Source organism: Scyliorhinus torazame, chromosome 6, assembly GCF_047496885.1.
Source record: "Scyliorhinus torazame isolate Kashiwa2021f chromosome 6, sScyTor2.1, whole genome shotgun sequence".
NCBI classification, from domain to species: domain Eukaryota; kingdom Metazoa; phylum Chordata; class Chondrichthyes; order Carcharhiniformes; family Scyliorhinidae; genus Scyliorhinus; species Scyliorhinus torazame.
Genome location: NC_092712.1, coordinates 44,546,057 through 44,569,789, shown reverse-complemented (window position 1 = coordinate 44,569,789; position 23,733 = coordinate 44,546,057). Strand labels below are relative to the sequence as shown.

The window sequence follows — 23,733 nt, the reverse complement described above, 5'->3', positions numbered from 1 at the left end:
ATCTTTTTGGTAGAATTGATTGAGGAGCGCTTGTATAAAGAACACAAGCCCAAAGTAACGTTGGACAATAGAGCAAAACAAGTTTTGTCCCCTATACTGTATTGCAACATGCAATTCTCAGTAAGTTGACAAAGGTAAAAAGGACTGGGTCACTATCACAGAGTCATAGATGCTTACAGCATGGAAACAGGCCCTGCTTGTCCATGCCGCCCAGTTTCTATCACTAAGCTAGTCCCACTTGCCCACATCTGCCTATGTAACTGTCCAACTGCTTTTTAAAAGTCAAAATCTTACCCGCCTCTACCACTGCCTCTGACAGCCCGTTCCAGATGCTCACCACCCTCTGTGTGAAGAAATTTCCCCTCTGGTCTCTTTTGTATCTCTCTTTTCTCACCTTAAACCTATGCCCTCTAGTTCTAGACTCTTCTAGCCTCCTAAGCTCCAGGGAAAAAGTAACTTGTTGGGAGGAAAAATGGCCTTTGTTTGGTCCAGACTTTTATGGAGATAACTGCATTTTATAGCTTCAGACTGTTACATTTCTTTAAACATAACCAATGCTTTAAGATTTTAGAATAAATAATGTTTCATTTTCTGCAATTCTTTCTTACTTAAAATGTTTATTTTCATCCTTAAATCAAAATAGCACCCATAACCTTGTGTGCACACTGTGTCATCAATGGCATGGTTTCATCCAACAGCCATGTTACCTCTAATATTGCTATTTTTCTAAAGACATCACAGACAATCTTTGACGTTCAGTAAATAGATAATTTGCAATTCGAAGCTGTCAGAGAAGATAAATCAGAGCTGTTGGATTCATATTTACTCTCCTCGTAACATCCTAGGTATGTCGTTGTAGTTAGCACAGAAGATTACTTGTGGGTTACAGCAACAACTTTCATTCATATAGTGCCTTGAGTATATAAATAAACTTCACCTGAGGAAGGAGCAGCGCTCCGAAAGCTAGTGACATCGAAACAAACCTGTTGGACTTTAACCTGGTGTTGTAAGACTTCGTACGATATAAATAAAGATGCCACAATGTGCTTGCATCACGAGAACATAAGGCTAAAGAAAAAGATAATGGTAGAAATGATCAGAAACTTGTTCAGAATTGGATTTTAGGGAATGTCTTAAAGGAGGAAAGGGATGTGGAGAGACGGATGTAGCTTTCAGAGTTCCGATCACTAACTGGAACCTTACTCTTTGAATGGCTCGAATGGTGTTTTAAGTAAATGTGCTTTATGTTTCAGCTCTTAGGCGATGCACAGAAGAGCTACAGCCTTTTAAAATTATTTCTGTTGACAACTTGCAATTCTATAATTTACAGGTTCTATAAGAAAGGAAAGCATTACAGAATGACTGATTACAATGGGCATTGAAGGTGCTTGATAAGAACTCTTCGAAGCTTCTTATTCTGTTCCGGACCAGATGAATGCTGGCTACGACAGAGAAGAGAAGGCACAAGATTGTGAAATCAGGAAGCTGAAACAGTTTAATCAAACACTGTAGCTGGATCTGATAAGTATTAGTGACAATATCTGAAACCAAATCAGTTGTCTTGCTCACTGAATAGCTATACAGATACAGCTGTAATGTTGCAATTAAGACTTTGAAAGAATTTATTTTGCAAAAACTATTGGCAACTGTACCTAAAAGATATTTTTAAACTATACGTTAAGCCAGAGTGATTCAAGTGGCTATTTATTTCAAACAGTTTGTTGGTAACTTTTTCATGACTTGGGGTGGAAACCAACCAACACCACTGCGCGAAGTGTCATGAAAAATCTCAAACTTCAAGATCAGTTTGGAACTGCTACAGCAGCCATCTGCTGACATGTACATCTTAATCCTCCAATTCAATAGGAGAATGCAGTGAGGAAACTGTTTACTGTACTGTACTGTAAATAGGAAGTTATTGAGGGAAAACATGCCAGAGAAAGGTATATTTTTCAGTGTAAGCAAATGTAAAATTATGTTTGTACGATTGCACATTTAATTTTTTTGTAAATTATATTGTTTTCATATGGCTGCAAGGATGGACGAGATCATTTTGTCCTTGTGAAATGCACAAAGGCATGAAAATGACACAATGGATATATTGTGGATTCTTTTGTTGAAAGGAGGAGAGGGGAAAAGGGAAACATTGGTACTTGATTTATGAGGATTTGTTGGGGCATGAAGAGAAACACTTGGTTTTGTCGAGAAACCTTGTTAAAGTAATAATGCACTTTAAAACATGGACATTCATTCATTGTGTCGTGAATTCACACAAATATGATGCAAGTTGAAATTTGCATTGGGCCCCGCCCAGCCCTGAATATTTTAAGGATCTCCTGTAGGTGGGTAAAATGTACTCATCACTTCAAATGCTAATGCAGGTTGGTACCTCAAAATAACATTTCCAGCGCAAGGTGTCTCCTGGAAATCTGATCTTGATGAAGGGAGACCGGGGCTTTAGATCGGTAGTGGCTGCTGAATTGAATTACTTGGTTGACTTTGAACCTCGCGTTCTCTTTCCTCTTTCCCTCTAACCCACCCCCCCCCCCCCCCCAAAAAAATAGAAAAAATTAATCATTGGTGGTGATTCAGTAATGTCGGTGAGTTCTGTACTTCTGCTTTGGTAAGGATTGTGTAATAGAAAGTGAACGGGTGTATGTATGACAAGAATGTGAAGTATCTCTGAATTCTTCACTGAAACTTGGGAAGCATAGAGATGTCCTCCCGAAAGCAACTTACATCTGCAAATGCTTGAGCAGAGAGGGCTCATATCAGTGCTAGTTTGAAGTTCCCAGCCTTTTGATCTGGGTTGATGAAGTTTACATCACAATGTTGCAATTTAAGTGCCATTACAATGATTCAATCTAAAATTGATGTGAACGGAGTCTAAATGTAGTGTAGTAAAACACATCTTGTATCATACTTTGAATGCTGTCCTGCATTACTTCTGTGCATTATCATATGTATACAGTATTGTACATCTTTAATGTTAAATAAACAAGGTTTATTGCCAGGTGCAACTAAATGGCATTAGCTTTTTTTTGAGGTGGCCATGGATACTGAACTGCGTATCGATCACTGGTGTCTAATTGCTGCAGTGTATGAAATATGCTGGATGCACAACAGCAACTCATTAAGATTACTTCAGAAGCTCTTTCCACCCATGTGACCTCAACTACCAAGAACCAAGTAGCCATCTCCAACAAGAGAGAATCTAACCATCTCGACATTCAATGGCATTACCATTGCTGAATCCCATACTTTCAACATCCTGGAGGTGTTGGCATTGACCACAAACTAAACTGGACCAGCCATATAAATGCTGTGGCTACAAGAGAAGTTCAAGGGTTAGGAATCCTGTTGCGAGTAACTCACCATCTGATTCCCCAAAGACATTCTACTGTATACAAGGCTCATGTCAGAGATAAGATGAAATACGCCCCACTTGCCTAGATGAGTACAGCTCCAACAATACTATAAAAGCTTCCCTGCAAGCCACACCATCCTGACTTGGAACTATATCTCTGTTCCTTCACTGTCGCTGAATCAAGATCCCGGAGCTCCCTTCCCGACAGCGTTGTGTGTGCATCTACACCACGTGGACTGCAGCGGTTAAGGTAGATGGCTCACATCCCACTTCAAGGATTCTATGAAAAATAAATGCTGGTTGAGCCAGTGATGCCCACATCCTGTGAAAGAATGCATTTTTTAAAATATTGTGGCAACACATCACTTGAAGCTTCCCCTCCAGTGATGTACCACCCTAATTTGAACATAAGACACCACTCCTTAATTGTCGCTAGGTCAGAATCCGGGAATTTTGTATGGGAGTGCCATCAGCAAAAGGGCTACAATGAGGAGATCTAGGACAAAGTTATCAACATTCTGTGTTTCAGTACAAATGAAATTAGCTATCCAAATGGAGAGAAACAAAAGATGGAGAATGTCACTTCGATCTGATGCCTATGAACTTCAAAAGATAGCCACCCCTCTCCACCCCGTTTCCCCACCTCTATTTTGCTAATTGAAAGTAGTTCATGCTGGGCGGCACAGTGGTTAGCACTGCTGCCTCACCGCACCGAGGACTAGGGTTCGATCCCGGCCCTGGGTCACTGTCCATGTGGACATAGAACGATACAGTGCAGTACAGGCCCTTCGGCCCACAATGTTGCACCGAAACAAAAGCCATCTAACCTACACTATGCCCTTATCATCCATATGCTTATCCAATAAACTTTCAAATGCCCTCAATGTTGGTGAGTTCACTACTGTTGCAGGTAGGGCATTCCACGGCCTCACCACTCTTTGCGTAAAGAACCTACCTCTGACCTCTGTCCTATATCTATTGCCCCTCAGTTTAAAACTATGTCCCCTCGTGCCAGCCATTTCCATCAGGTGCAGGTTAAGCTAAATTGCCCTTAATGTCCAAAAAGATTAGGGAGGAGGCATCGGCTTAAGTAGGGTGCTCTTTCCAAGGGCCGGTGCAGACTCGATGGGCCGAATGGCCTCCTGCACTGTAAATTCTATGATAACATGGCTATGAACCTGCGACTCTACACATCTATATTATTACCAACTGCAATCTGCTGCCAGCAAGACATGGAAGAGAACAAAGGTGTCCCACAAGTAGGATGTCTTTCACCAGCGCAGCCATGCAAGTTCCCGGGCAACACATGGAGATTGTATCACTAATGATGTACTACAGAGGATTGGTCAGAGGCATTTGCATGACACTTGACGACTGAAGCTGACAGGGCACGTATTTCACCTGAACAAACACACCCTCATTGTATGCCAGTAGAATGGACACAACCAGACAGAAGACAATGACAACAGGGTTGGCCAAAGAAAACCTGACAAAACATATAAACGAAGACATTCTAGAGAAGGACACCACCAGGGCTAGAGAAAAAGTAGTTGTGATGGATCCGGATCAGTGAGTCTTGCTGCGGGTAGACTTTATCCTGCAGGAGACTGGGGAAGCGAAGTCCAAGATAAGGGCCACACCCGAGGACCGAGTAATGTTTTGATGAGGTCTAGTGCAAAGGTGCGACTGAGCAGATTTGTAGTTTCAGAAATGTCGTGGTGAATGGATGACCAAAGACTCATTGGGATTTTGAAACTGAAGTTGCAAATAAATTAGGAGAGAGTGTTTTCCAGAGGTAGACACGGAAAGTAGAGTTGGGAGGGGCAAGGGAAATGTGGGTGGGGAGCGAGACCAGGAAGTGATCAGAGATAGCCTTATCCGCGATTGACACGATGGGAGTAGACAGGTCGTGTGATGGCAAATTCAGAGGGTGGGGAGTCTATTTGCTAGATTAAGGAAGGCAGTGAACTGGGAGGAATAGCATGATGAATTCAGCTTAATTTTATGTTTTCTTTATTTATACTATTTAATATGTCTCAATGAGATCCTGCTTTAACTATTCCATTCTAGATTGTAAAGCATAACTCCTTCAATTGCTCATCAAAGCTCATCCGTTTTAAAATAGAGATTAGTTTATTTGTTCCCCTCTGTAGCCTTTCCAATGTCTAATGGAGAATGAAATGTAAAGTGTAAACCCTTTGTTGACTACCTTTTCCTCTGGAGTTTCCTACAAGTCTACTATCTATATGCTGCCTTTCAGTGCCGTCCACTAAGGAAGCCTCTACCTGTGCACTGATGATACCCAAGTTTTACCAGTCCATCACATCTCTCAGCCCCTCCATGCCTATGCTGTTAACTGCATGCCCAACATGTAATCTTGATGAAGCCATAGTTTCCTCCAGTTAAATCATGGGAGGCTTAAAGCAGTCGCTTTGACTTAATAGAATCAAAGAATTTACAGTGCAGAAGAAGGCCATTCACCCATTGTGTCTGAGTTTGCACATTCTCCAGTGTCTGTGCGTGTCTCACCCCCACAACTCAAAGATGTGCACGTAGGTGGATTGGCCATGCTAAATTGCCCCACGATTGGCCAAAAATTTGAATTGGGTAATTTAAATTATTTTTAAAAAGCAAGTTCATGCTAGTACGACCAATGCTTCTTTCAAAAGACAGTCCAAGCTGTTAAAATATGAACGGATAGATCACTCCCTACTGGTCAGTTGAATATATTCTGTTAACTAACTGCAAGATTATACTTGGTTGCAGTTTTAAACCTAATTCTTCGGTGTACTTTAGGTCTGCCTTATCCAGGTAATTTGTAACAAAGCACCATTTATGACCACGATATTCCACTATGTACAACCAATGGAAGTATGTTTGAAGTGTATTCACTGTGGTAATAACAAGAATTGCGGTGGCAAATTTACACAGAGCAAACTTCCATAAACAGCAATGTGATAATTGGGATGGCACAGTGGTTATCACTGCTGCCTCACCTCGCCAGAGATGTGGGTTCAATTCCGGCCCCTGGTGGCTGTCAATGCTGAGTTTGCACTTTCTCCCTGTGTCTGTGTGGGCTTCCTCTTGTGTGCTCCGGTCTCCTCCCACACTCCAAAGGTGTACAGGTTGGGTGGATTGGCCGTGGTCACTGCGCGAGGATGGGGAGGGGGAATGGGCCTGGATAGAGTTCTTGCGGAGGGTCAGTGCAGACTTGATGGGCCTAATGGCCTCCTGCACTGTAGGGATTCTGTGGATAATGACCAGATGATTTTTTTAGTCATGTTGCTTGTGGGATACCTTTGAGAACCATGGGATCTTTAACACACACCATGGAGAGGGGACCTCAGTTTAATGTCCCTTCTGAAACTATCATTAAAAAAAATTCAACAAGAACAGACTTGCATCATAGAACATAGAACGATACAGTGCAGTACAGGCCCTTCGGCCCACGATGTTGCACCGAAACAAAAGCCATCTATCCTACACTATGCCATTATCATCCATATGCTTATCCAATAAACTTTTAAATGCCCTCAATGTTGGCGAGTTCACTACTGTTGCAGGTAGGGCATTCCATGGCCTCACCACTCTTTGCGTAAAGAACCTACCTCTGACCTCTGTCCTATATCTATTACCCCTCAGTTTAAAGCTATGTCCCCTCGTGCCAGCCATTTCCATCCGCGGGAGAAGGCTCTCACTGTCCACCCTATCCAACCCCCTGATCATTTTGTATGCCTCTATTAAGTCTCCTCTTAACCTTCTTCTCTCCAACGAAAACAACCTCAAGTCCATCAGCCTTTCCTCATAAGATTTTCCCTCCATACAAGGCAACATCCTGGTAAATCTCCTCTGCACCCGCTCCAAAGCCTCCACGTCCTTCCTAGAATGCGATGACCAGAACTGTACGCAATACTCCAAATGCGGCCGTACCAGAGTTTTGTACAGCTGCAACATGACCTCCTGACTCCGGAACTCAATCCCTCTACCAATAGAGGCCAACACTCCATAGGCCTTCTTCACAACCCTATCAACCTGGGTGGCAACTTTCAGGGATCTATGTACGTGGACACCTAGATCCCTCTGCTCATCCACACTTCCAAGAACTTTACCATTAGCCAAATATTCCGCATTCCTGCTATTCCTTCCAAAGTGAATCACCTCACACTTCTCTACATTAAACTCCATTTGCCACCTCTCAGCCTGTTTCTGCAGCTTATCTATGTCCCTCTAACCTGCTACATCCTTCCACACTGTCGACAACACCACCGACTTTAGTGTCGTCTGCAAATTTACTCACCCACCCTTCTGCGCCCTCCTCTAGGTCATTGATAAAAATGACAAACAGCAACGGCCCCAGAACAGATCCTTGTGGTACGCCACTTGTAACTGAACTCCATTCTGAACATTTCCCATCAACCACCACCCTCTGTCTTCTTTCAGCTAGCCAATTTCTGATCCACATCTCTAAATCACCCTCAATCCCCAGCCTCCGTATTTTTTGCAATAGCCTACCGTGGGGAACCTTATCAAACGCTTTGCTGAAACCCATATACACCACATCAACTGCTCTACCTTCATCTACCTGTTCAGTCACCTTCTCAAAGAACTCGATAAGGTTTGTGAGGCATGACCTACCCTTCACAAAGCCATGCTGACTATCCCTGATCATATTATTCCTATCTAGATGATTATAAATCTTGTCTCTTATAATCCCCTCCAAGACTTTACCCACTACAGACGTGAAGCTCACCGGTCTATAGTTGCCGGGGTTGTCTCTGCTCCCCTTTTTGAACAAAGGGACCACATTTGCTATCCTCCAGTCCTCTGGCACTATTCCTGTAGCCAATGATGACATAAAAATCAAAGCCAAAGGTCCAGCAATCTCTTCCCTGGCCTCCCAGAGAATCCTAGGATAAATCCCATCAGGCACTGGGGACTTATCTATTTTCAGCCTGTCCAGAATTGCCAACACCTCTTCCCTACGTACCTCAATGCCATCTATTCTAATAGCCTGGGTCTCAGCATTCTCCTCCACAACATTATCTTTTTCCTGAGTGAATACTGACGAAAAATATTCATTTAGTATCTCGCCTATCTCTTCAGACTCCACACACAACTTCCCATCCCTGTCCTTGACTGGCCCTACTCATACCCTAGTCATTCGCTTATTCCTGACATACCTATAGAAAGCTTTTGGGTTTTCCTTGATCCTACCTGCCAAATACTTCTCATGTCCCCTCCTTGCTCGTCTTAGCTCTCTCTTTAGATCCTTCCTCGCTACCTTGTAACTATCCATCGCCCCAACTGAAACTTCACACCTCATCTTCACATAGGCCTCCTTCTTCCTCTTAACAAGAGATTCCACTTTGGTAAACCACGGTTCCCTCACTCTACGCCTTCCTCCCTGCCTGACCGGTACATACTTATCAAGAACACGCAGTAGCTGATCCTTGAACAAGCTCCACTTACCCAGTGTGCCCAACACTTGCAGCCTACTTCTCCAACCTATCCCCCCCCAATCACGTCTAATGACATCATAATTGCCCTTCCCCCAGCTATAACTTTTGCCCTGCGGTGTATACTTATCCCTTTCCATCATTAACGTAAACGTCACCGAATTGTGGTCACTGTCCCCAAAGTGCTCTCCTACCTCCAAATCCAACACCTGGCCTGGTTCATTACCCAAAACCAAATCCAATGTGGCCTCGCCTCTTGTTGGCCTGTCAACATATTGTGTCAGGAAACCCTCCTGCACACACTGTACAAAAAACGACCCATCTAATGTACTCTAACTATATCTTTTCCAGTCAATATTTGGAAAGTTAAAGTCTCCCATAATAACTACCCTGTTACTTTCGCTCTTATCCAGGATCATCCTCGCCATCCTTTCCTCTACATCCCTAGAACTATTAGGAGGCCTATAGAAAACTCCCAACAGGGTGACCTCTCCTTTCCTGTTTCTAACCTCAGCCCATACTACCTCGGAAGAAGAGTCCCCATCTAGCATCCTCTCCGCCACCGTAATACTGCTCTTGACTAGCAGCGCCACACCTCCCCCTCTTTTGCCTCCTTCTCTGAGCTTACTAAAACACCTAAACCCCGGAACCTGCAACATCCATTCCTGTCCCTGCTCTATCCATGTCTCCGAAATGGCCACAACATCGAAGTCCCAGGTACCAACCCATGCTGCCAGTTCCCCTACCTTATTTCGTATACTCCTGGCATTGAAGTAGACACACTTCAAACCACCTACCTGAACACTGGCCCCCTCCTGCGACGTCAAATCTGTTCTCCTGACCTCTATACTCTCTTTCTCCCGTACCCTAAAACTACAATCCAAGTTCCCATGCCCCTGCTGCATTAGTTTAAACCCCCCCAAAGAGCACTAACAAATATTCCCCCCCAGGATATTTGTGCCCCTCAGGTTCAGATGTAGACCATCCTGTCTGTAGAGGTCCCACCTTCCCCAGAAAGAGCCCCAGTTATCCAGAAATCTGAATCCCTCCCGCCTGCACCATCCCTGTAGCCACGTGTTTAACTGCTCTCTCTCCCTATTCCTCATCTCACTATCACGTGGCACGGGCAACAACCCAGAGATAACAACTCTGTTTGTTCTAGTTCTGAGCTTCCATCCTAGCTCCCTGAAAGCCTGCCTGACATCCTTTTCCCCTTTCCTACCTATGTCGTTAGTGCCAATGTGAACCACGACTTGGGACTGCTCCCCCTCCCCCTTAAGGACCCGGAAAACACGATCCGAGACATCACGTACCCTTGCACCTGGGAGGCAACATACCAAACGTGAGTCTCTCACGCTCCCACAAAATCTCCTATCTGTGCCCCGGACTATAGAGTCCCCAATTACTAATGCTCTGCTCCTCTTCCCCCCTTCCCTTCTGAGCAACAGGGACAGACTCCGTTCCAGAGGCCCGTACCCCATGGCTTACCCCTGGTAAGCCCCCCCCCCCCCCCCCCACAAGTATCCAAAGCGGTATACTTGTTTCTCAGGGGAATGGCCGCAGGGGATCCCTGCACTGACTGCTTCTTCCCAGTCCCTCTTACAGTTACCCATCTATCTCCAATCTTTGGTGTAACTAATTCCCTGAAGCTGCTATCTATGACCCCCTCTGCCTCCCGAATGATCTGAAGTTCTTCCAACTCCAGCTCCAGTTCCCTAACTCGGTCTTGGAGGAGCTGGAGATGGCAGCACTTCCTGCAGGTAAAATCAGCAGGGACACTAACGGCATCCCTCACTTCAAACATCCTGCAGGAGGAATATTGCACTCCCTTCCCTGCCATCCCTCTAACTTTCTACCAAGATCTGGCTAACAACTAAATTTTTAAAAAAAATAATAATAATACAATATGGTACTTACCTCACACCAATGGGTTTTATTATTAAGTTAGAGGAGGAGGGCGGGTGGGAGACACTACATGTGTAGTGTCTCGGGTTTCCTCTCCACCAGAATTTATTGGTGAGGGACTTCCTAGACGTCCGCGGGTCGAACTTCCTGTTCCCGCCTTAAAAAATAATTTTTTTTAAAAAACAACAGGAAACGGGACCAGGTAAGTGTTTACTTAAATACTCACCCACCAGCAGCCCCCGCACTCCGCTCCCGCTGAAACTCCAAGTGATTGCCCCTGCAAGGTAAGTTATTTTTCAACTTCAATCAAGGACGGACTAGGAACAATCAGCCCCACGAACCCGCTCTGCCATTCAAAACGATCATGGCTGATTTCCTCTTGGTTTCAACTCCATTTTCCTGCCCGTTCTCCAGAACTCTTCAAACATTACTAATTCCAAATCTGCACATCTCTTCAAAATTTACTCAAAGTCCTGGCATCCACTGCACTCTGGGATAGTGAATTCCACAGTTTTAGGGCCCTTAGAGAGAAGTCATTTCTTCTCATCTCTGTTTTAAATCTGATACCCTTTATCCTAAAACTGACCTCGTTCTGATGCCCCACAAGAGGAAGAATCCACTCCACATCTACTTTCAGTACCTTTTATCATCTTGTATACCTCAATTAGATCTCTCTATTATGATCCAGACCAGACCCCAACAGTAGCTAGGATACTGGACCGAAACCCCAATATTTTAGTTTATTTTGTAAGACTGTGCAGAAAGAATGATTCACTCCAGGAGTGATTGCATGGAAAATAGGGGTTTGGTATTTTAAAGCAACACCTTATTATGAGTACAATTCACACCCAAAAAGAACAGCTTACAATTACCCCTTAATCCTACTCCATTTCCCATTGAACAACAAGTAAATAAACAATACAGCTCTCAATCCATCTTAAAATCAGCATGGCACAGTGCAATATTTGCTTTACAGAACAGAGTTTGGCTCCTGTTAGAACCCCTTCAGACTCTGGCTGAATATCTTCAAATAGCTGCTTCAACTAGGTTGTTTCAGCCTCTTACACTATTATTACTCTTTAACCTATCCTACTGGTGAGAGAAAACTGCCTTGTGGTCAATACACACTTCAAGTCTCTCCAAAGGCTTTCTCAAAATCTCTCTGAAACAGTTAGCTCCACCCAGCAATGACATCATCTCCCCAAACTGAAAACCAAATTAGCTTTCCAGGGATTGTCCCCAGTCAAACTACAGTGCATTAGACCAGACTGAAAAACATATTTCTCTTGTCAATTTCACTACCTGGCTCCTAAAAGCTGCCAAGTCCTGAAAAACAAGATTTTAAAATAAAACATGACCACTGCAGTCAAACACACTGGGCGCGATTCTCCACTCCCACACCGAAGTGGCCGCGCCATCGTGAATGCCGTTGAGGTTCACGACGGCGCGGAACGGCCCCGATCCCGACCGATTCAGGGCCCGAAAAAGGGCTAGGATCGGGGACATGAGAACCTTGGGTGGGGGGGCATTCCGCGAAGGCCGCGTCATCACCGTGCGACGCCCGAATGACACGGCGCTGCGTCATAAATTGCGCGAACCGCGCACAGAGGACCCGGAGGAGAACAGAGGAGATGGCTGAGCCCCGAGGAGCCGCACCGAGGTTCCGGGATATGGCCCTGGACACCCTGGTGGATGAGGTGGAGTGGAGAAGGGACACCCTCTGCCCAAGACGTGGGCATCGCCAGCCATCCAGCGTGGTGAGGCGTGGCTGGCGGGAGGTGGGCACTGCAGTCAGTGCTGTGGGGCAGACCCCCTGGACGGTGGAGCAGTGCCGCAAGAAGCTGCACGACCTCACCCGGGCTGCCAGGGTAAGTGCCATGAGGGTGCCCCCAGGCTCCCCCCCCCCCCCCCCCCCACCCCCATTCACGAGCAGAGGGCCCTGGACCTCGCTGGGGGATCCGCCACCCGGGAGGTCGCGCCATGCCAGGTCGGAGGCGCAGAAGCAAGTGAGAGAACCCTGCATGTCCTCTCCACCCCCAACCCGTCATCGCCCCCCTCACACTTTGGCCACTGCACCCCAGATCCCATCCCCCCTCACACTCGGGCCACTGCACCCCCGATCCCATCCCTCCTCACACTCTGGCCACTGCACCCCAGATTCCATCCCCCCTCACACTCTGGCCACTGCACCCCAGATCCCATCCCCCCTCACACTGTGCACCCACCACCACCATACACCCGGGCCACCGTGTCTAACGAACCCCGAATCTTTAATATTCCCCAGGTCCATCGTCCGAACCTTCAGGGACGTCTCGCCCAGGAAGCAGCGCAACGCTGCCCACCGCAATGGCACCCAGGGACGCACGCCAGAGGTTGGCAGTTGTTCGGACAGGAGGGCAGACCTCACAGTCTGGGACACAGGACCGGGACGCTGAGACCTCTGGGACAGACATTAGTGAGGGGCACAGGGTGGACAGTCATGCCGAAGCCCACATCACGGCCTCACACCCGCTGGATCGAACTGGAGGTCAAGACGACATGGCCCGCATGGAGCTTGTGCCGGGCCATGAGGGGGACCAGTCCACACCAGACTTCTTGACGGATGATGACCTCGAGCTTGCGGCACTGCTGTCTCCCACACCGTTCACCATCGCAGAGACACTCACCTCGCTTGGGCAGATAAGTGATGAGGCTCCCTGGTCACTGTCTGGTGCGCACCCCACAGCCGAGCCGGTACAGCAGGTGGAGTTTGGAGCAGCTGAGGGGCTGGACTGTCGGAGATCAGCCCAGGCCCAGCAACCAGCTGCCACCCAGATGGTTCCCGGGTTCCTGGATGTAATTGACCCACCCGGACAACCGATGCGTATGGACACCCAGGTACTGAGTAACGGGATGAGGGCCATCTTCCAGGACCTGCACACGCAGCTGGAGGAGTCTATCCGTGTCCAGGAGCAGGGAGTGGTGCCGCTCATCGCAGCCACCCAGGCCGACACTGCACGGGTGGCGTCCGCGGTGCAGGCAATGGGTGAAGGGGTTTTGGCCATGGGTCAGGTTCTGCAAGGCGTTGGGCTTCACATGCACGCGTCATCCATGGCCCAGGAGTGGGCTGCCTTCTCACAGGTAGCCATGCGCCAGAGCCAACACGACATTGCCGCCGCTCTCCGGGCCCTGGCTGAGTCTCACCATGCCATGGCCCGGTCCCAGCAAGCGATGGCACAGTCCCAGCAGTGGGTCGCGGAGAGCATTGACCATCTGGCGCACGTGATGGAAGGCGTCGCGCACTCACAGGTCGAGATCGCACAGACCTTGGCAGGAATGTGGCACTCCCTGGACCCCGTCTCGGCGAACATTCGGACCGTGGTCGATACCGCTGCAGGCCTCCAGGACTGGCAGCGCCAGGTGTCGGGGGTGCGACGGGGCATGTCTCCGAGTGCATCTCCGTCCCACAGTGAGGCCGGGGGCCACCGGGCTCCCCGAGGGAGGAGGAGGTTCTGGGGCCCGTCCCGGTAGCTCCACCAAGGGACGTCCCGGTACACTCGGCCTCCCCCCATTCCGTCCCTGGCGCATCTGGTTCTTTACGGGCAGGTCAGGGTGGCACCACGCCAATCAGCACGCCCGCAGAGCAGCCTGGCCCATCGAAGCTGGGCCGCCCCAGGAAACGTGTGCCGAAGGGGAGCCATGTCGAAGGGCGTGATTCACAGCAGTCCGCCTCCACTCCTGCTGTACCACCTGGGAACACACCTAGACGTAGTGGTAGGGCCCGTAAGGCAAAGTCGTTAGGCACGTAAGAAGTTGGCACGGGTGCAGGGCACAGTCTAGTTGTAGTGGGTAGGGCACCTATGTTCACCACACGAATAAACGCACTGTTAAATTTGACTTGTAAGACTGTGTGCTATGTCCGGTGCCAGGGGGCTCCTGAGGGTGCCCGATTGGCGTAGTGGTATACGAGCCGTTCAAGGTCTGTTCCGGATGTGCTGACCCTTCCCCCCCCCCCCCCCCGCCTCCCATAATCGGACACCGTTGTCCTCGGTACACCGACGCCAGCCACCCCACGGGCATGTGGTGAAATATCCGTCACGAAGGCTGCGACCACCGGAACCACCGGAGTGCATGGTTCAGCTATAGCCATGAGTCAGACCTCGGCTGGCGAATCTGAGCACACAGCTCATCGCCGAGCGGGCTGTCATCATTCAACATGGCACTGTTCACACCCGCTTACCCAATCATCACTGTTGTGCAATCCCGTCGTGCAGCAGTGGTAAGTGATGTGGAATTGTTGCCGTGAACGCGGTGCGGGGGTGCGGGGGGGGGGGGGGGGGGGGAGGTGGTGGGCGCTGTGTGGTGCACGTGTACAGGAGTGACGGTGCAAGTGGCAGTGTTCAGCGAATCCCACCCCCACAGTGCGTGAACCGTGCGGCCACCAACGCGTCGCGTGCCCGCTGTCTGCGGCGGTGCCGTCGCGCAGCCTCCTGGACGTAACGAGCAGCCGGGCAGTGTCTGCGTCCTGCGCCCCTCCCCCCACCCTGATGCACCCCATCATCCTCATCCTCCGCATCCTCCTCTTCCCCATCCCCCTCGTTTGCGTTGGCTCCGGTGCCGTTGGGTCCTCCCACCGGCTCCTCCACCAGGTCATCGCCCCTCTGCATGGCAATGTTGTGCAGCGCACAGCAGACCACAACCATGCGACCGACCCTGTCGGGTTGGTACTGCACGGCCCCTCCTGATCGGTCCAGGCATCTGAATCGCATCTTCAGCAGCCCGAAGCATCGCTCCACCACACCCCTGGTTGCTGCATGTGCCTCGTTGTATAGGCTCTCCGCGTTGGTGTGAGGCCTCCATATTGGCGTCAGCAGCCATGGCCTCAATGGATAGTCCTTGTCGCCCAGCAACCAGCCCCTCAGCCGGTGGGGGGCATCCATCGAACATTGCGGGGATGAACGACTGTGCCAGAATGTAGGCGTCATGCACACTGCCGGGGTACTTTGCACACACGTGCATGATCTTTATGTGGGGGTCGCACACCACCTGAATGTTCATGGAGTACGCGCCCTTTCTGTTCATGAACACGTCCCTGCTGTCTGCAGGCGGGCGCATGGGGACGTGTACACCATCGATGACACCCTGGACCATCGGTATCCCGGCCACCTTGGCGAATCCACGTGCCCGTGCTTCCTGCTGTGCTCGGTCCTCGGGGAATTGAATGTACCTGTCCGCGATGGTGTGCAAGGCGTCGGTGACGGCCCTGATGCACCTGTGGACCGATGCCTGTGATATCCCAGATAGGTTCCCCGCTCGGCGCCTGGAAGGAACCGGTCGCATAGAAGTTTAGGGCCACCGTCACCTTGACGGAGACTGGTATCGCGTGTCCTCCTCCCATTCCACGTGGTGCGAGGTGCGCCATAAGCTGGCATATATGTGCGACCATCTCCCTGCTGAACCGTAGTCTCCTCCTGCATGTGATGTCCAGTAGGGCCTCGAACGACATTCTGTCACGGTACACCCTCGGCCTTGCTGGACGCCTGTGGCGCCCTGGCACCACCATCAGTGGATCCTCCTGGTCCATCTGCTCCTCCTCCTCCTCCTCCTCCTGCTCCCCCCCCCCCCCCAACCACTTCCTCTGCATTCCTCGCCGTCTGGCGGTCAATGTTCCCCTCGGCATCCCCCTGTACATTCGGGTCCTGAGCGCCTGCGGCCTGCGCGGCGACGACGGGCCACTCCGCGGCCACCCCCTCTGCTGCACCGGCGACCGCTGCATCTGCAGCCACTGTGGGCCGTCCGACTCTACGCTGCCGGATGGCAAACTCCAGAACTGCGGCTCCAACCACGTCAGTGAACATCGCTGTCTGGTTGGCATACATGGTGACCTGCAGGAGGGTGGTGGGGGGCAGAGAAACGACATGTTACACGGAGGTTCTTCCACACCTCGCCAGCCGGGCAGCATGGGATCCCTGTGTGCCCCGGTGGCCTGGTCGCGCTGCAGGTACGCAGCCAGCCTAACACCTGGTCACTGTCTGTGCCCAACGGTCAGTTCACACCGTACTGCTCACCAGTGTGCCACTCGCCTGTGCCCATCAGCCACACGCACCCTGCGGCCGTGTCCTCGTCACACTCCTGCCATATCAGGGCGGCTGACATGTGGCATCCGCGGATGGACGATACCATCCACACTCTCCCTCACCCCCCCCCCCCCACCTGCACTCCGCTCCCTCACCCCCCCACCTGCACACTCTCCCTCGCCCCCCTCCCACCTGCACACTCTCCTTCGCCCCCCTCCCACCTGCACACTCTCCCTCACCCCCCTCCCACCTGCACACTCCCCCTCACCCCCCCCACCTGCACACTCTCCCTCACCCTCCTCCCACCTGCACACTCTCCCTCACCCCCCTCCCACCTGCACACTCTCCCTCACCCCCCTCCCACCTGCACACTCTCCCACACACCCCCCTCCCACCTGCACTCCGCTCCCTCACCCCCCTCCCACCTGCACACTCTCCCTCACCCCCCTCCCACCTGCACACTCTCCCTCGCCCCCCTCCCACCTGCACTCCGCTCCCTCACCCCCCTCCCACCTGCACACTCTCCCTCACCCCCCCCACCTGCACACTCTCCCTCACCCCCCTCCCACCTGCACACTCTCCCTCACCCCCCTCCCACCTGCACACTCTCCCACACACCCCCCTCCCACCTGCACTCCGCTCCCTCACCCCCCCCACCTGCACACTCTCCCTCGCCCCCCTCCCACCTGCACACTCTCCCTCACCCCCCTCCCACCTGCACACTCTCCCTCACCCCCCCCACCTGCACACTCTCCCTCACCCCCCTCCCACCTGCACACTCTCCCTCGCCCCCCTCCCACCTGCACACTCTCCCTCACCCCCCCACCTGCACACTCTCCCTCGCCCCCCTCCCACCTGCACACTCTCCTTCGCCCCCCTCCCACCTGCACACTCTCCCTCACCCCCCTCCCACCTGCACACTCTCCCTCACCCCCCCCACCTGCACACTCTCCCTCACCCCCCTCCCACCTGCACACTCTCCCTCACCCCCCTCCCACCTGCACACTCTCCCACACACCCCCCTCCCACCTGCACTCCGCTCCCTCACCCCCCCACCTGCACACTCTCCCTCACCCCCCTCCCACCTGCACACTCTCCCTCGCCCCCCTCCCACCTGCACACTCTCCCTCGCCCCCCTCCCACCTGCACACTCTCCCTCACCCCCCTCCCACCTGCACACTCTCCCTCACCCCCCCCACCTGCACTCCGCTCCCTCGCCCCCCTCCCACCTGCACACTCTCCCTCGCCCCCCTCCCACCTGCACACTCTCCCTCACCCCCCTCCCATCTGCACACTCTCCCTCACCCCCCCCACCTGCACTCCGCTCCCTCACCCCCCCCACCTGCACACTCTCCCTCGCCCCCCCCACCTGCACACTCTCCCTCGCCCCCCTCCCACCTGCACACTCTCCCTCACCCCCCTCCCACCTGCACACTCTCCCTCACCCCCCCCACCTGCACATTCTCCCTCACCCCCCTCCCACCTGCACACTCTCCCGCGCCCCCCTCCCACCTGCACACTCTCCCTCGCCCCCCTCCCACCTGCACACTCTCCCTCACCCCCCTCCCACCTGCACTCCGCTCCCTCACCCCCCCCATCTGCACTCCGCTCCCTCGCCCCCCTCCCACCTGCACACTCTCCCTCACCCCCCCCACCTGCACACTCTCCCTCACCCCCCTCCCACCTGCACACTCTCCCTCACCCCCCTCCCACCTGCACACTCTCCCTCACCCCCCTCCCACCTGCACACTCTCCCTCACCCCCCTCCCACCTGCACTCCGCTCCCTCACCCCCCCCCCACCTGCACACTCTCCCTCGCCCCCCTCCCACCTGCACTCCGCTCCCTCACCCCCTCCCACCTGCACACTCTCCCTCGCCCCCCTCCCACCTGCACACTCTCCCTCACCCCCCTCCCACCTGCACACTCTCCCTCACCCCCCCCACCTGCACTCCGCTCCCTCACCCCCCCCACCTGCACTCCGCTCCCTCACCCCCCTCCCACCTGCACTCCGCTCCCTCACCCCCCCCACCTGCACACTCTCCCTCGCCCCCCTCCCACCTGCACACTCTCCCTCACCCCCCTCCCACCTGCACACTCTCCCTCACCCCCCCCACCTGCACACTCTCCCTCACCCCCCTCCCACCTGCACACTCTCCCTGGCCCCCCTCCCACCTGCACACTCTCCCTCACCCCCCCACCTGCACACTCTCCCTCGCCCCCCTCCCACCTGCACACTCTCCTTCGCCCCCCTCCCACCTGCACACTCTCCCTCACCCCCCTCCCACCTGCACACTCTCCCTCACCCCCCCCACCTGCACACTCTCCCTCACCCCCCTCCCACCTGCACACTCTCCCTCACCCCCCTCCCACCTGCACACTCTCCCACACACCCCCCTCCCACCTGCACTCCGCTCCCTCACCCCCCCACCTGCACACTCTCCCTCACCCCCCTCCCACCTGCACACTCTCCCTCGCCCCCCTCCCACCTGCACACTCTCCCTCGCCCCCCTCCCACCTGCACACTCTCCCTCACCCCCCTCCCACCTGCACACTCTCCCTCACCCCCCCCACCTGCACTCCGCTCCCTCGCCCCCCTCCCACCTGCACACTCTCCCTCGCCCCCCTCCCACCTGCACACTCTCCCTCACCCCCCTCCCACCTGCACACTCTCCCTCACCCCCCCCACCTGCACTCCGCTCCCTCACCCCCCCCACCTGCACACTCTCCCTCGCCCCCCCCACCTGCACACTCTCCCTCGCCCCCCTCCCACCTGCACACTCTCCCTCACCCCCCTCCCACCTGCACACTCTCCCTCACCCCCCCCCACCTGCACACTCTCCCTCACCCCCCTCCCACCTGCACACTCTCCCGCGCCCCCCTCCCACCTGCACACTCTCCCTCGCCCCCCTCCCACCTGCACACTCTCCCTCACCCCCCTCCCACCTGCACTCCGCTCCCTCACCCCCCCATCTGCACTCCGCTCCCTCGCCCCCCTCCCACCTGCACACTCTCCCTCACCCCCCCCACCTGCACACTCTCCCTCACCCCCCTCCCACCTGCACACTCTCCCTCACCCCCCTCCCACCTGCACTCCGCTCCCTCACCCCCCCCCACCTGCACACTCTCCCTCGCCCCCCTCCCACCTGCACTCCGCTCCCTCACCCCCTCCCACCTGCACACTCTCCCTCGCCCCCCTCCCACCTGCACACTCTCCCTCACCCCCCTCCCACCTGCACACTCTCCCTCACCCCCCCCACCTGCACTCCGCTCCCTCACCCCCCCCCCACCTGCACTCCGCTCCCTCACCCCCCTCCCACCTGCACACTCTCCCTCGCCCCCTCCCACCTGCACACTCTCCCTCGCCCCCCTCCCAACTGCACTCCGCTCCCTCGCCCCCCTCCCACCTGCACACTCTCCCTCGCCCCCCTCCCACCTGCACACTCTCCCTCACCCCCCTCCCACCTGCACTCCGCTCCCTCACCCCCCCCCACCTGCACTCCGCTCCCTCACCCCCCCCCACCTGCACACTCTCCCTCGCCCCCCTCCCACCTGCACTCCGCTCCCTCACCCCCCCCCCACCTGCACACTCTCCCTCGCCCCCCTCCCACCTGCACTCCGCTCCCTCACCCCCCTCCCACCTGCACTCCGCTCCCTCACCCCCCTCCCACCTGCACACTCTCCCTCACCCCCCTCCCACCTGCACACTCTCCCTCGCCCCCCTCCCACCTGCACACTCTCCCTCACCCCCCTCCCACCTGCACTCCGCTCCCTCACCCCCCTCCCACCTGCACACTCTCCCTCACCCCCCTCCCACCTGCACTCGGCTCCCTCACCCCCCTCCCACCTGCACTCCGCTCCCTCACCCCCCCTCCCACCTGCACACTCTCCCTCACCCCCCTCCCACCTGCACTCCGCTCCCTCGCCCCCCTCCCACCTGCACTCCGCTCCCTCACCCCCCTCCCACCTGCACTCCACTCCCTCACCCCCTCCCACCTGCACTCCGCTCCCTCACCCCCCTCCCACCTGCACACTCTCCCTCACCCCCCCCACCTGCACACTCTCCCTCACCCCCCTCCCACCTGCACACTCTCCCTCACCCCCCTCCCACCTGCACACTCTCCCACACACCCCCCTCCCACCTGCACTCCGCTCCCTCACCCCCCCCCACCTGCACACTCTCCCTCGCCCCCCTCCCACCTGCACACTCTCCCTCGCCCCCCTCCCACCTGCACACTCTCCCTCACCCCCCTCCCACCTGCACACTCTCCCTCACCCCCCCCACCTGCACTCCGCTCCCTCGCCCCCCTCCCACCTGCACACTCTCCCTCGCCCCCCCTCCCACCTGCACACTCTCCCTCACCCCCCTCCCACCTGCACACTCTCCCTCACCCCCCTCCCACCTGCACACTCTCCCTCACCCCCCCCACCTGCACACTCTCCCTCACCCCCCTCCCACCTGCACACTCTCCCTCGCCCCCTCCCACCTGCACACTCTCCCTCGCCCCCCTCCCACCTGCACTCCGCTCCCTCACCCCCCTCCCACCTGCACTCCGCTCCCTCACCCCCCTCCCACCTGCACACTCTCCCTCACCCCCCTCCCACCTGCACTCCGCTCCCTCACCCCCCCCCATCTGCACTCCGCTCCCTCGCCCCCCTCCCACCTGCACACTCTCCCTCACCCCCCCCACCTGCACACTCTCCCTCACCCCCCTCCCACCTGCACACTCTCCCTCACCCCCCTCCCACCTGCACACTCTCCCTCACCCCCCTCCCACCTGCACACTCTCCCTCACCCCCCTCCCACCTGCACTCCGCTCCCTCACCCCCCTTCCACCTGCACTCCGCTCCCTCACCCCCTCCCACCTGCACACTCTCCCTCGCCCCCCTCCCACCTGCACACTCTCCCTCACCCCCCTCCCACCTGCACACTCTCCCTCACCCCCCTCCCACCTGCACTCCGCTCCCTCACCCCCCTCCCACCTGCACTCCGCTCCCTCACCCCCCCCCACCTGCACACTCTCCCTCACCCCCCTCCCACCTGCACTCCGCTCCCTCGCCCCCCTCCCACCTGCACACTCTCCCTCACCCCCCCCACCTGCACTCCGCTCCCTCACCCCCCCCACCTGCACACTCTCCCTCGCCCCCCTCCCACCTGCACTCCGCTCCCTCGCCCCCCTCCCACCTGCACACTCTCCCTCGCCCCCCTCCCACCTGCACACTCTCCCTCGCCCCCCTCCCACCTGCACTCCGCTCCCTCACCCCCCCCCCACCTGCACTCCGCTCCCTCACCCCCCTCCCACCTGCACTCCGCTCCCTCACCCCCCCCACCTGCACTCCGCTCCCTCACACCCCTCCCACCTGCACTCTGCTCCCTCACCCCCCCCCCCACCTGCACACTCTCCCTCACCCCCCTCCCACCTGCACTCCGCTCCCTCACCCCCCCCCACCTGCACACTCTCCCTCGCCCCCCTCCCACCTGCACACTCTCCCTCACCCCCCTCCCACCAGCACTCGGCTCCCTCACCCCCCTCCCACCTGCACACTCTCCCTCACCCCCCCTCCCACCTGCACACTCTCCCTCGCCCCCCTCCCACCTGCACTCCGCTCCCTCACCCCCCTCCCACCTGCACTCCGCTCCCTCACCCCCCTCCCACCTGCACTCCGCTCCCTCACCCCCTCCCACCTGCACACTCTCCCTCACCCCCCTCCCACCTGCACTCCGCTCCCTCACCCCCCCCACCTGCACTCCGCTCCCTCACCCCCCCTCCCACCTGCACTCCGCTCCCTCACCCCCCTCCCACCTGCACTCCGCTCCCTCGCCCCCCTCCCACCTGCACACTCTCCCTCACCCCCCCCCACCTGCACACTCTCCCTCACCCCCCCCCCCACCTGCACTCCGCTCCCTCACACCCCCTCCCACCTGCACTCCGCTCCCTCACCCCCCTCCCACCTGCACTCCGCTCCCTCACCCCCCTCCCACCTGCACTCTGCTCCCTCACCCCCTCCCACCTGCACTCCGCTCCCTCACCCCCCCTCCCACCTGCACACTCTCCCTCACCCCCCTCCCACCTGCACTCCGCTCTCTCGCCCCCCTCCCACCTGCACACTCTCCCTCGCCCCCCTCCCACCTGCACTCCGCTCCCTCGCCCCCCTCCCACCTGCACACTCTCCCTCGCCCCCCCCCCCACCTGCACACTCTCCCTCGCCCCCCTCCCACCTGCACTCCGCTCCCTCACCCCCCTCCCACCTGCACTCCGCTCCCTCACCCCCCTCCCACCTGCACTCCGCTCCCTCACCCCCCTCCCACCTGCACACTCTCCCTCGCCCCCCCCCACCTGCACACTCTCCCTCGCCCCCCTCCCACATGCACTCCGCTCCCTCACCCCCCTCCCACCTGCACTCCGCTCCCTCACCCCCCTCCCACCTGCACTCCGCTCCCTCACCCCCCTCCCACCTGCACTCCGCTCCCTCACCCCCCTCCCACCTGCACTCCGCTCCCTCACCCACCTCCCACCTGCACTCCACTCCCTCACCCCCCTCCCACCTGCACTCCGCTCCCTCACCCCCCTCCCACCTGCACTCCGCTCCCTCACCCCCCTCCCACCTGCACTCCGCTCCCTCACCCCCCTCCCACCTGCACACTCTCCCTCGCCCCCCCCACCTGCACACTCTCCCTCGCCCCCCTCCCACATGCACTCCGCTCCCTCACCCCCCTCCCACCTGCACTCTGCTCCCTCACCCCCCTCCCACCTGCACTCCGCTCCCTCACCCCCCTCCCACCTGCACTCCGCTCCCTCACCCCCCTCCCACCTGCACTCCGCTCCCTCACCCACCTCCCACCTGCACTCCACTCCCTCACCCCCCTCCCACCTGCACTCCGCTCCCTCACCCCCCCCCCCCCCACCTGCACACTCTCCCTCACCCCCCCCTTTGGCCGCAGCCTTCTCA

At 55.9% G+C, this 23,733-nt stretch overlaps 1 protein-coding gene across 5 annotated transcripts in view; it reads left to right on the top strand.

The window, feature by feature from the left end:
• LOC140424773 (5'-AMP-activated protein kinase subunit gamma-2-like) overlaps window positions 1-3,025 on the top strand; it is a 584,455-nt gene extending 581,430 nt beyond the window's left edge. For all 5 annotated transcript variants that reach the window (XM_072508165.1, XM_072508164.1, XM_072508167.1 and 2 more), the window contains one exon: window positions 1,331-3,025. Coding sequence is in view for 4 of the 5 variants with exons in the window: in XM_072508164.1 (XP_072364265.1) it covers window positions 1,331-1,362 (32 nt within the window). In the remaining variant the exon portion in view is untranslated. The remainder of the gene's footprint in view (window positions 1-1,330) is intronic.
• Window positions 3,026-23,733: the final 20,708 nt, after the last annotated feature.